This window comes from Hyalella azteca, unplaced genomic scaffold (assembly GCF_000764305.2).
Source record: "Hyalella azteca isolate HAZT.00-mixed unplaced genomic scaffold, Hazt_2.0.2 contig16650, whole genome shotgun sequence".
Taxonomy (NCBI): Eukaryota; Metazoa; Arthropoda; class Malacostraca; order Amphipoda; family Hyalellidae; genus Hyalella; species Hyalella azteca.
This window is the reverse complement of record NW_025946464.1, coordinates 36623-51276: the sequence shown is the minus strand read 5'-3', so window position 1 is coordinate 51276 and position 14654 is coordinate 36623. Positions and strand designations below refer to the sequence as shown.

The 14654-nt window shown below is 38.6% G+C and overlaps 1 protein-coding gene across 1 annotated transcript; it reads right to left on the bottom strand.

The window, feature by feature from the left end:
• Positions 1 to 5102: 5102 nt before the first annotated feature.
• Positions 5103 to 14358, bottom strand: LOC108670547. Its single transcript, XM_018158012.2, has 5 exons — positions 14306 to 14358; positions 12745 to 12909; positions 12222 to 12410; positions 9162 to 9278; positions 5103 to 5606 (listed from the first exon to the last, which is right to left on the bottom strand). The coding sequence occupies exons 1-5, from the start codon at positions 14306 to 14308 to the stop codon at positions 5580 to 5582; spliced, it is 501 nt and encodes a 166-aa protein (XP_018013501.2). The 5' UTR covers positions 14309 to 14358; the 3' UTR covers positions 5103 to 5579.
• Positions 14359 to 14654: the final 296 nt, after the last annotated feature.

Sequence of the window (14654 nt, the reverse complement as noted above, 5' to 3'; positions counted from 1 at the left end):
TTCCACCCGCCACTCAGAAAGAAATCGTGACAGGTACAACAGTTTCAACAAAAGAATCGACATGAGAAATAGGTAGTTGAGGTTATAAAATGAATGACATTCCAACTGAATACACGATACGGAGTCTTGGCCACCGCAACCGCAAACGCTGATCACTAAAATCAAAATTGGGAGTCAACGTAGCCCATTCTACACATTGCCAGCGTGAACCTGGTAAACAAATGACTGACAAATAGCGCAGCTACAACACCGCAGAATTAAAATGAGAAGGATGTAGAGCGAAAAATGATTATCATCCCTAACTTCTGAAATCTTAATTTTATGATCATGGAAAAGCACGGAAAGAAGGAGGATATTCCACTCACACGAAAAAGTTTCGGTAATAATGATTCTTCGCTAAATTAAAAGTGCTTCTTGGCCTCATGCGAATAAGTAGCGAATATTTCACCAATCGGCAACAAACCATGCAGACTCCGCCATATTATCATCACCGACATCACGATGTTTAATTTGGTGGAGTCCCTTTTTTAATAACAATTTCTTTGTTATTTAATTTTTTACTATGTACTTGAAGTGTTATTTCACATAAATTTATTGGACGAAAGTAAATTCGTTTTATGTGACAATTACTGAAGTACAAATATAAGTGGAAATTATTAGTATACCTTGAATAATGTTGAAATCAAAATGTTAATTCCAATGCTCTCTAAAAATTTACAGGGGAAGATTTAAAAAATATTATTACATCTAATAATTTCAAATGATGCGGACCTCTAAGGAGCCTCTAAAGAGCCTCTAAGGAGTCCTGCTACGGTCTTACAAAGACCGTAGCAGGACTTTGACTTCACGATGAGACGAACCTCTAAGGAGCCTTTATCGAACTGAAACCCAAAGAGTGGGCGCGTCATCAGTGATAAGCAATAGTCGACTTCAAGTCTTCGAGCCCTCCGATGCAGTGCGACTGTTTGCGCGCTCCTCCGCTAATGTTTTGTATATGACAACCAGAGTTGGCTTAGTCTAGTGTGGCCGCCACCTTACGAGGATGTGATGTCATCTCGACCAAGCGCCGGCAACCTGTACGGCAGAGCCTTGCTCAACCGTGTTTTCTTCAAAGTTAATGTAAGAGTTTTGACTCATACCTAGCCTTATGTAGTGAATTAACCTTCATGGTACTTTTGTCTTCATTTAAATTTCGACTCACCCGATACGACAGTTGGCTATGAGAATCATCACCATTATTATAATGTAGAGGTTGCGACCAAGTTACATTCATGGTAAGAATTAAATTCTACAGATTCACCATCTGAAAACATCAGAGCCTAGCAGAGTCGGTGGATTTTTTTCAAGACAATCACAATAATATTATTAAGACAATATAATATTTGCGACGGTAGCGGTGAGAATAGGTCAGTTTGGGATGCAATGGCCTCCTGGAGCTTTCCTTGTGACCACAGTGTTCAGTAATCATGGTAATCATGCATCAATAGCCGTAGTGTATTAAAGTGCTTTTCCTGTATCGTTAGATTTAATTTTTGGCCTCTATGCGCCTCTACGGTAGGCACGAAGGAGATGGTAGTTAAGAATGAGCTGTAAATTCATTGTGAATTTTTTAACGGTTGTGGTCGCTGTGAGCGGAACTAGCAGCGAATTGTTACTTCAATAATCAAAATTCAGCAAATACTAGCGGACAAATTTACAACTAATTCTTACTATTTAGATAGAGTCGGAATGAGAGAACTCTGATCGCACCTTAAAAATGGAATATATTCATCCAGTAGTAGAACAAAGTTTAGGGTAAATCTAGGTCAATTAAGTTCTTCCAGGATTTGAAATCCTCAGCCGGTCAGTTTCCTTTTGGTTCAGCTCGCTGAAAGTTGCTGGCGGCTGAGCTTCATTCAAAAGAAGAAATTAAGAATTGGATTCATTTAGGGAAGTTATGGATCCTTCAAAATCGTGTAAAGGGGAAACTCATTTGAAAATGGAATTAAAACTCTGTTGCCAAGCAGCGAGTTTGTCAAGCGATGCAAGAAACTTTTCAAAGCCGTAAAAAATTAGAATAATAATAAATAGTAGATAACTCGATTGCCCAGCATCGAAAATAGGGTTTTCAGCTGATGGCTATTATGGTTTGTAAAATATAAAGAAGCTATTGCAGCTATGAAAATATGATTGTAGGCTGCTACTAGTTTTTGGCGAAATGATATTTCGGAAGTTATCTACACTTTTTTTACCGTCAGCAGTTTTTACTTTTTTTACCGTACGCAAATCTCGCTGCATACCGTGGATTCGAAGACCTCATATAGGCGATTGCGCATAACTGATAACCCGTTGACTTTTTCTATTGCCGTTTCCCAGTGGGTAATCGCTACATACGACTACAAATTACCTGCTGTTCATGTATCAATGAATAAATATATTATTTCGTTCATGTAGTCATAATACGTATTCAGCTGTACGATGTTTAAGTGCGCGAAGATGAGAACAGCTTAGCCTGAGATGCAATTCTCGCGATGACCCTTCATCAGACCGTAGTGTTCAGTAGTTTTTGGTTGATGACTATTGCAACCTTTTTCATTAAGTGTTAGAATTACTATGATGAACTTATTTATTTTTGAATCTCTCGCCGCGAATAGGCGGAGATAAAGAGTGGAAATAAGTGAAATGTAGCAGTGACGAGACATTCCTCAATGTGTACGCACGATAGACGACTTATATCAAATAATTCACATTGATTCGAATCAAACATTTCGAGGCGGCAATTGCCGCTTCATGCGGCGCCTCTGTACTACAGTGGCGCGCTCNCCGGAAGTTTTCTGGTGAGAGCTCCGAATAAATTAATTTCCTCCTTGAATGTAACTCATTCATGAGGTCGCGATTCATTGGCCTAAACCAAGGGCATCTTGATTTCTACTCCATGGATGAATAAATTTGCTGAGCTTGAGGACTCCTCGGGATTTATTCCTATTCAGACTCAGCGGAGTAATAATAAATTTTGATTTGATTCGGAACTAAAGTTTGAAAATATGAACAGATTACGGCAGAGTTTTCGTATGGTCAGATGTTAATGATTTATTATACCGGTGTAGTAGGACTCTAGGTATCGTGTTATCAGCCACGTTGTGGGCCTGAGGGTGTTCGTTGCAAAGGGTCAGGAAAACAAGGAATTTGTGATGGTCTCCACCTCCTCTACAACCATCCCAATCCACCTTTTTATATGACTTTTCCTTGTTTTTATTTAACACCTGAAGGTCAACCCAGTCTGAAAAGCTAAAAATAGAATTAACAAGATAAACCATGGAGTGCACAAAATTCATAAAAAATGTCAGTTACAACAACTTTAACATGATTAAGTTAGTGACGCTGCTGACGCATATCAAGGAGTATGCAGTCTACTTATGATGTCAACACTGTAATTTATACCCCTGCTTTAATTTCATACTTTGATCTCATATGTCGTTGCGTCTCCGGAAAGCGGGGTTTGCAGGACCCCTAGTGGAAAAATCTAAGTTCCTTGCAGGATCAATGGCTTCCCACAACACCGGGAATACATCTTCAATGTCGGTATCATGCGTTGGTGATGCATACAATAATGAAGTTACTTGAGCGAGAAAAGTTTTAGAACAAGTGTCAGAAAATCAATTTAAAGATGATATCTCAGACGACTCCAATTCATCTCAGACGACTCCAAGATAAATCTACCCAATTGATTGATTGATCACAAATTGCTTAAAGGGTTGCTCAACAATTTCTTTAGGGTATAAAGATTATACTCAAATAGATATGTTAGCGATACAAAATTCGTTCCCCTTTTTGGCCAATAATTGTTTCATGTTATTATAATACGAAATATTCTAGTGCGTTTTGAGTATTCGAAGGCTGCAAGTGCGCTGCTGTTCAAACTGATAATCACTTTTCCGTTACCAATTCGATGAAGATGTTTGGTAACACTTTCGAAAATAAATGGTAAGGCACCATCTACGTGGAAAATATGTTTAAACTGTACGCATCATTAGTATGTGAACCGTCACATTTGCTGAGATGCATGAAACGATTATGAGAAGGAACAATACTTCTGAAATAAAAAAATACTATACTGGATGCAAGGAAGGAAATACTATACTAGGAAAAATACTATACTGGATGCAAGTTGCATCCATTAAAAATTTGTCATTCTTTATGTGTATTACGTACGAGAGTTTACACACCGATGTGTATCTATGATGATAATCTCGGCTGGAGACCTGGGGCCGTATTATCAAAACTTCGTAACTTTTTGTACTTCCGACAAAAAAGTTACGTCTTACGTAAGTACACCCTAATTTTGGCATAAGCAAAACATTCATACGTAAGACTTAGCTAAAAGCGTACTATCAAAACCATCTGGCCAACTGACCAATCAGAGGCTTTGGATTTGTTTACATTCTGTGAACTTCGATGGCGGGAATCGATGCCTTCGATGGTATCGGCTATCGAATGCTGTCTGTCGGTATTGAGTCGGTATTGCTCCTTGTTGGCCCAGAAAAAGCCGTTCTAAAATAGTTGTGAACTCTTCTTAGTAAACAGCGTGAGTTGAAGAAGAAATCTGTGTACGGAGCTAAAAATTATGGTTGGCAAAGATATAAAGTACCGACTAGATTCGCTAGAAGGAATGAAAGAATTGAATTTTTGAAAACGAATGAAAAAAATGTTTGCAAATTTTTGAAAAAATTAATTGATTTTTTTTCCAATAGGACTGTTTAGCACGATCACATATTTTGATCGTGCAAATGTTTCACGATCAAGTAGTGGAGCCATCACAAGTAGAACCATCATTCTATGCGTGCATAATCCGTGCTGTCGGATTATTGACAAAATTCTCTCACAAGTCAAGGTGTTGCTTCTTGCTGGTAAATCAATAGTTTCCTATCGCTTCAGCAGACACTCTAAACTTGTGCGGAACTACACTTACGACATCTCCGAGCAGGCGTACAGTTACGTTACGTATCTTCTCGCGCAAATGTTTTGATAATACCACCTCTAGAGTGACGTCATCAAGTCAGCACTTACGCCTCTCGTAAGTCGATTTTGCGTACCTACGACGTTTTGATAATACGGCCCCTGGCTAGCGTTGGAAGACAGTTGTAATGTGATGTGTACACCTGGCTTAATTCTACGAATCCTGTTCTGGCTGATTCTTATTCTTATAATCAGGATCCATGTTGATTCTAATACAATGGAGAGATATTTTTTGTCTTGCGCACTTCTCGAGACCTTGACTCCTCTGTAGAGAATTTGCGTAACATTCAGACTCCGACTAACGCGTCTTAAACTCCAATGAACGAGAAGATCATAACCAGTCAAGCGAGATTCATTTATTTTTACCAAGCTCGCCACGCAGCGCCCCGGCCAATTAAGTTTTTCTACACAAAAGAATTCATGTTTATCAAGTGAATATGTTTGTTGCTCGTTTAAAATAACTGGATTAGCCTGGTGTCCAATTGTGTGTCTAAGTCACATGGTTATGTTATACTTGGTGCCTTTCGTCTTCCAATGGTCGCCACGTGGTCTTTGTTGTAAGCATCGTTTAGAGTAGCTGAAGTCTATTTCATGCGGGACAGCATCTCGTCCTGGAAGAAATGAAAAACTCACTAAGATAGAGCAGAGAACAAAATTCGATTAAATTATTTTTAAGCCAATGCTTAGGCATTGTTAGCCGAACAGGAGTTACATTAGCTCTGTTCACAATAGTCACAACATTTCCGATGCCAACTTGTGGAGGGGGTGCGCAGCTTTTGTCCACAAATTTAAATCTTAAAATGTCCCTGTAGCCAACGTTCAGCATAAGCCAGACTACTTAACTTCATAGCTACAATGACGCAGACCACGCAAGAAATACCGCAAACCACACCAGTTCCGAAACGGCTTAAGACTGAGCGCCGTATATGTACGGGGCCACTGCTCAAGGCAGTATAGTCTTGATGGAGGCTAGTATCAGGCTACACCAGGCGTTGGATAACCTCCACACTTACCTCGCCTCTCCAGTTTCTACCTTTCGGAAGCAAAGTGGAGAGGTTAGGTCAGGTTAGATCCAGGAAGGTTTGTTTGGGTGGAGAGTCGGGATGAGTGTGGAGATAATCCAATGGGGTGTGGCGTCCACTAAGAAATATACTGACTTCGATGGGCGACGGAATTCTTCATACTTCTTTCCTCCGTCTTTCGTGCTGGTTACCGACTTTTCGTGTAAGCTTTCTTTCGGAAGAGTGCCTATTTTTCTGCAATAGTTGCCCCATTAGAGGACCTTCTAAGAAGCTAATGCTACTCCTTTCACCCCGGCTGAGTGCGCTAGCTGGTCGCTTGAAACCTCCTGTCTCTACTAACTTGAACGATGAATTATTTTGATTTGAGAGATTAGCGTTCGTTTACCTTCTCAATGTTTATTTTACGCTGGGAATCGCTTCGCATACGATCCATCTATATGTTTGTTTCCCTAAAACTTCTGCTGCCAACTTCTTTGTCACGTTCGATTTAAAAATATGATTTTAGAAAATTAATGTGTATACATAGCTCTATGCTCGGCCTAATTGCTGAGCCGACCCTAATAGCCGCTGGATTGTGCCCAATATATCATTATCATCATTATTATTTGCTACTTAGCTTCATAGCTACAATGACGCAGACCACGCAAGAAATACCGCAAACCACACCAGTTCCGAAACGGCTTAAGACTGAGCGCCGTATATGTACGGGGCCACTGCTCAAGGCAGTATAGTCTTGATGGAGGCTAGTATCAGGCTACACCAGGCGTTGGATAACCTCCACACTTACCTCGCCTCTCCAGTTTCTACCTTTCGGAAGCAAAGTGGAAAGGTTAGGTCAGGTTAGATCCAGGAAGGTTTGTTTGGGTGGAGAGTCGGGATGAGTGTGGAGATAATAAAATGGGGTGTGGCCTCCACTAAGAAATATACTGACTTCGATGGGCGACGGAATTCTTCATACTTCTTTCCTCCGTCTTTCGTGCTGGTTACCGACTTTTCGTGTAAGCTTTCTTTCGGAAGAGTGCCTATTTTTCTGCAATAGTTGCCCCATTAGAGGACCTTCTAAGAAGCTAATGCTACTCCTTTCACCCCGGCTGAGTGCGCTGGTCGCTTGAAACCTCCTGTCTCTACTAACTTGAACGATGAATTATTTTGATTTGAGAGATTAGCGTTCGTTTACCTTCTCAATGTTTATTTTACGCTGGGAATCGCTTCGCATGCGATCCATCTATATGTTTGTTTCCCTAAAACTTCTGCTGCCAACTTCTTTGTCACGTTCGATTTAAAAATATGATTTTAGAAAATTAATGTGTATACATAGCTCTATGCTCGGCCTAATTGCTGAGCCGACCCTAATAGCCGCTGGATTGTGCCCAATATATCATTATCATCATTATTATTTAACTGTATATAATATGAAGGCTTTATTAGAATTTTTTGTTCATTATATCTTGTAAGTCATCTCCACTGGATATGATCAACATTTTTGACAGATACGAACAAACATAGTAGTATCGAATTTCCATGACGATCTCCTAACTCCTACCTATACCCCTAAATAACCTACCCGGTTATATAAAACGCATGTTGACCACTCAAACGGGACAAATTTACAGCAATTTTCAATATTCTCTTAGCTGAATATCATTATTTAGTCTCAAATATAAATATATTGTCTTATGCGAACTAAAGGACATATAAATAGTACCAAATTCAGGGTCAAGACGCCTTCATAAACACAGTTTATGGTCCACACGATGCTCGCCTCTTGGCTAGCCTGTGAGCTTCGACTTCAGAGCTCAGTTGATGTTGATGAGACATTAAAGAGTTCACATTAAAATGTCCCTCAAATTTCAATTATAAGGAAGGAAGGTTTTCATCCTCGTTGAAATGGTGGCACGTTCAATGGGTGCACTGATTCTGGAATTAGAAGGTTTAATGGAGGGTACTTTCTTTGCTATATTTATACACGAATATTTAATGTAAATGAAAGTATTTAAGTTCGAGTTTGACAGGCAACCAACGAGCAAGTATTAATGTTTTAACGCAAATAATGTAATTTAATAATAGCCTTAATATCGGAGGTAAGCTTTTTGTTGAGGAAGCGGTACACCAGGTTTTTCTTATATATGCCTTATTGACATGTATGAACATTGAAAAGACTTTATTGTGCATTGAATTACTGTGACGTCACCGACCACTCAAAAAGCGTCCTTTCTGAACTAACTTAAAAAAAATGATCTCCTCGAATCCACTGAAAAAGTGGCAACAATGTCAACTAGTCTTGCTTAACACATTGCCATTGTCGAAATTCGATTATTTCGTGCGATTAAAGAAATAGATGGAAAAGAAAAAGACGAACTGAGTCGCCGTACTTCTAATGGTTTTTGGACCATTAGAAGTTAGTTCATTTTAGTTCAGCAGTTAGGCTGAACGTCGTAAAAATGAATCAGCCCCAGAGTCTTGATATTTCATTTATTTCTTTTTCCGTACGACAGAATAGGTTTATAACTCCGGTATGGTTAAGAACAAGACTTGATGCAATAATGGACAAAATTGTAAAAAGTTGCAAAATTTTGGCAGGTCACATCTTTAAAATTATTTCAAAACAGGCACTTCCAGCACGTATTTGACGACAGTTGTTAACGTTTTCCGATACATGTGACGTCACAGTAGAGATGCGCAGAACCGTGTCAAAATTTCTTTAAGCGTGGGTCAACCTTACATAGTTAAACTATGCTTCTGTGTTGTGCCACCTCTTCATAGAAGAACTATTTCCCTTGAGAACCCTGCCGACGGTATTACTTCTTATGAATGGTCCTAATTTTCCTCGTTGAATTTGTATGAGCAAGTTTTACTTATATTTCTGTTAGATCCGAGTGTAGTTGGCGTGGATAGGAACAATAGTAAATTAAATGACAAAAAAATTATGACTCCAAATATGGTAATGACCGACATCTAATTTGTTCTAACATCGATAAAGTCTTCCTGCTTTCATTATATCATAGCAATGGTTCCCAACTAAATCGTACTAACATCATAGTACCCACATAGTAATCATTCACGACTAACAAGTATTAACACCATGTATACGCTGTATGTATGCATTCAAGCTTAGACTTAACAATATGTGTATTTTAAACGTACAATGAAGGTGTCGAGGGTGTCCATCATGGCGGCCTTCGTGACTCCCTCCATGAGCAGCCTCCTGATGTGCTGAGAATGCTGAGTCAGCAGCCACTGCAGCGGAGCCTCACGCGTGTCCTGCTTGAATGATAACGATGCTTAGTTAAGAATCTCCATTAGAGAATCCTCTAGACAAACTGGCATGGTGGATTTAAATCCTTAACATGCTCAAACCATTAAAATCGATTGGTATGTAGGGACATCCAATGTTAAACATACTTATAATTAGTTAAACGAACATAATTTTCTTCAATTTCTGTAATAAAATTAAGCCCTTCGTAAACTCCCGAACTACTTCTAAATTTACTTCTTCTTTCTTCGTTAGTTGAGTTAACTGTAACCTCACTACAGCCTTGTCCTCCAATGTTTGGGTTAAGCCCTTAAATAGCTGCTAAATTGTTCCTCAAACTTGTAATATTTCCTTGTATATTGTTTGCACCTAATATCGACTCTATCTTAATTCGTATTGTATTTCATTTATTCTACAGGTGCAACTTACGAATACCTACACTTAAATACACTTTCCTAACACTCGTCTCTCGCGATTAATTCTAGTCTAAATCCCTCTTCGCGTGTAACTTAGCTTAAAAGTGGTGCCGAACAGACATACCGCTATAAGTAGTTATGAGTTATTTGAGAACTAAATACTCCCCAAATTCTAAAAGCTTCTAACTTTACTTCCGCGTCATATTTAATTGATATGATCAATTTCCTTAATGCTATCAAATTATAACAACCTCCGTGCAGGAATAAATTATGTTTCTCGAGCTTGGTGGCTACCCAAGTTCAATTGCAGTATTTAATGGTTATAGAGCGAGCCTCTAAAATAAAATTTTCAGTTTTTTTCTTGTAACTTCTGTATAAATAGACTAAAGACTATGAAATTTTTACATAAATGTGAACATTTCGGCGCTGCCTATGCACAATAACTTTCAGGCTTGTATTGCCTGCTGCTTTCAACAAGAAAGTAAATTATGCAAAACTGAAAAAATCCCTCGTTTTCGCATAAACAATCGTTGGGCTAAAAAGGCGCATGAAAATTTCTCTGACTGCGTTATATGTTTAGAAATCACACAAACATAGATGGTTTGATTATTTTTCAATTACACCCCTTTGATAAATACGTTAAGTCTATGTGAGATTTTAGTTTATTTCTGGAGCCAAAATATGAATATGTTAAAGGATTGAAGTCTATTGACCTGTAACTTTTATTTCATTGCTTCTTCTCCCTCAAACCATAGACTTAACTGCGGCCGTTTTATAGTTTTGACTAATATTTTCAAACTCGTTTTAATTACTTTACAGTTGGTTTACACATAGAATAGCATCAGAAATTAAGTTATAGTCATAAAAAGCATAGTGTATGTAAACATTATTCAAAACCTTTTTTATGAAAACTGGTTACTTAATATTCCATTTTACGAAATTGCAGTTCGGAAATCATTAGACTCCATAGTCCAGTACTGATAAATTTCGACTCCATAGACTATAGTACAGTACGCAAATTGGAAAGCCACTGTGCTTGTGTGAAATTACCATATATCTCGATTTTTGTTGAAATCCATGTACGTTTGCTGCGGTTATTTGTTAATTACATAATTCAAGAACAATTGAATCTACATTTCAGAAATTATTTCAGCCTTCGCGCAGGTGTAAAATTAACCTATATCTCGCCTTTGGTTGAGATCCAAATTCGTTTGCGGGAGTTATCGTGTAATATAATTTTCTAATTCAGAAATGATTAAAATGCAGATCTTAAGTTATTATAGCCACAGTGCATGGGAAAATTACCATATTTCTCAACTTTGGTCGAGATCCACGTTGATTTACGTCGGTTAGTGCAGTTAACTAACTACTTCTGAAGCGACTAAATCTACATAACTGGTATTATAACGGCCTCTGCGCAGATGTAATATCAACATGGTTCTCGACCTTTTTCATATCCGCGTTCATATGCGGTAATTATAGTGCAAGCCCCTAACAAAAAACTTTTCAGTTTTTCCCTCATAACTTTTAAAAAAATAGACTAAGCACATTGGTCTTTCTACCAAAACGTGAGCTTTTTACTACTTCTTATGCCAAATAATTGAAATAAGAATAATTTCAGACTTGTATCGCAATCATTTTTTAACTGGGAAGCAAAATTATTAAAAATTGTACAATCCGACGTTTTTGCGGAAACAATTTATTGGGTTACAATAAAGCATCTAAAAAATCTTCCTCTAAGAACGTCATATATTTAGAAATGATTCAAACCTTAGACGGTTTGATTATTTTTAAAAATTACCAATCTGCGTCAGATATGTTAAGAGAGTCTACGTTTAGATCCTAGTCTATTTCTTGAGTCAAAACATAAACAGGTTACAAGACAAAAGTCTATTGACTTTGCTACCACATTTGATTGCTGCTCTCCCCACATTTCACAGACTGATAGTGGGATTTTATTTACGACTTATTTTTCAAATTCGTATTATGGACACACGAACTTTGAGTTAGTTTGCATAAAAATAAAGCCATGTTAAAAATGAAGTTGTGGTCTGAAGGAGCGGTCGTAGGAATATCCATAACCACAGATTGTCATTCATAATTTCTAGATTTCTTGCCAGCATCTTTAAGCGAAATCCCGTGCTTCTCCACTGGACGTGGCCACGTTCTAGTCAGTCGTTGACTTACGGTTCTCACTGGCCGCTACGTATACGTTCCTGCGTTTGTTGAGTTACTAACACTGGACTCCTCCCGCGTTCCTGAAGTTTTGACTCATGCACCGTCTTCGCAGGACGCCCAGAACTATAGTTATTGACGCATTGTTTCCACTGGACACCCAAATATCCCTATATCTATTCACTTTCTGACTCCACTTGACGCCCAGAAATCTCTATAGTTATTGATTCACCTTCTCCACTGCACGCCCATATATCCCTATAATTATTGACTCACTGTCTCCACTGGGCGCCCAGATATCCCTAGTTATTGACTCACTGTCTCCACTGGGCGCCCAGATATCCCTAGTTATTGACTCACCTCCCCAATGAGGTCCCTCTCGATCCTGTCAACTGAAGCAGGAGTCTTGCCCTTTGTATCAGCACCAGTCATCAGTTCCTGAAGGATCTCGCTGATGTCTCGGTAGTGACGGAGCGACGCAGGTGGAGGGACAGGCTGCGGTGTGGAGGTCGTGGTTGAGGGAGCTGCAGTCGCGTGAGCCAAACGAGCCTTTTTGAAACATTAGAACAATTACGGAACTTTTTTTGTTGGCACCAAAAGTTGCCTTCCAAAACAGGACAAACACGACTATCTTTGGATAATCATAGCTTCCAATTAGCTTTTTACAATATTATTTTTAACGAGGATGTACTTTTTATTCACATTTTTGTGCGCATAATGCATATATACCATACTTATATGCGGTGTTCCGTCAAATGTAACTGATTACTTCTGTTTATTTTCAAATAATTGGTAATTTCCGATTTAAATAACTTATTATAACATATTGCACAAACACCCATAAATATATCTATAATATATATGCGGAAATGGTAATTCTCACCATCCTGATCTTGTTCTCGAGCTGCTGAGGTGACAGCTTGTGGCAAACAACAGGATCCTGCAGGCGCGGCAGCTGCAACACGCGCTCCTCGTAACCGTGGCAGCAGTTCAGCGGACACAGCGACACTCCACGCAACGCCTTCCAGCCTCCCATGCAGCACGAGAACTATAAGCATCGGAAAATCCTGTAAGTCACGCAGAATTACTTCCATTTTTAAAAATGGTTTGATATTAAGGGGGGCGTCTACCATAAAAGTCGTATATTTGGCGTTTTTCGGTTTTATGCTCATCTCAAAGCTGACATTCTGATCTATTCAACGGTACCAAAATCATCTCTGTACTTTGATTTATGCGTTCACGACAGATCCCGCAAGAGTGGGGGGTGGTGGAGTTCTTTAACATTTAAGATACGGGGAAATTAGCTGCCGAGCACTTTAAATAGAGTGTCTGCTTGAGCTGCACTTCAGTTATCCGCCTGGCGTCGTATGGGATGGTGTGTATGCAGTCGTTCCCACCATCTTTGACTGGAATCAAGCTTCAGTAACGATTATCTTTGTATCCTTGCTATATTGAGCGCCTATTCAAATGTGCACGGGACTTTGTCGGGCTCTACTGAGAGGTTAACTTATTATCACTGCAAACCTATCTCCTCCTAGAGTTTTGAAGCTACATCAATGAGAGATATACCGTGTGAATCGTAAAGACCATACCTATCGAGTAACGAAGCTCTTTTTTTAGATTTGTGCATAGTTTGGATTGAAAATGGTGGGGAATGGGGAAAAATCAGAAGAAAATGGGAAGAAAACGGGAAAATGCGTGTAAAAAAATAAGGCGAAAATAAAAAATTGGGCTGTGTTACTCGATTGGTATGGTCTTTAAAAATCGAATGGTATTCTTTCGATGTTGTAGCTTGAAAACTGTAGGAGGAGATAGATTTTTAAAGTACCCCCTTTTTTACCGTTTTCTATGAATTTCACGTTTTCTATGAATTTTTTCCGAAAAATCATACAAACAAAATCTGCTTGTATTTCGGTTTTACCTTTATATGTGTGAAGTTTCAGAATGATCCTTTGGTAAATGTAGAAGTTTTTCTGGAGGGTAGACACCCCTTAATAATTTACAATCTTATTTGTGCTATCTAGAGGCATTAAATCTAGGTGAATTGCAGTAGTTATCTTCGGTAGTATTTTTACTTGGTCATTTACATTTTCTACGATCCTGTTTCTAGTTATTAGGTAGCGGAATTTGAATTCCATAGAAACCTTGGAAATATCTGAAATATATACTTGTGAGGAAGAATCTATTTGCAAAAGATTATTCCGCGTATTTTTGGTTAGTAATTTTGATAAATTTAAACGCAGTATTTAATCGTCAGCGAGACTGGGCGAGGTTTTAGAACTAACCTTCGCATGGAACGAATGGAGGCCGAATATTATTTGTCAAAGCAATAACCTTATGGCAGGCAACTACAATCATTATGAATTTGAATTTACTATTGACCATTAAAATATTATTCAATTTACATGTAGAGTTCAATCTATGCCACTTTTCGAGCGACCTACCATATCATCTGCTCGCGTCGAGGCGAGCAAAAGCCAAATTACGAGCACGCGGAGAGCTGCCAACTGCATTTCTGTCGAGCAAAATATTACAAGTTAAGTGGTTCTTTCGAACATTTCACAATAATTTGTATAAGCAATCGTAACCATAATTGGAGTGAATTAAACAAACACAGCTGACGAGTCATAACTGACAATATGATTCTGAAACATTTCTATAATCCAAATTAGTCAAAATTAAAGGTATCTGTTGAAGTGGAATCTTTCTCTGTTGCGTTTAGGACACGTGTATCCTGATGCAAGAATAACGATGAAATTTTCGATTGATTGCACCCGAATCTGACCAATGTTA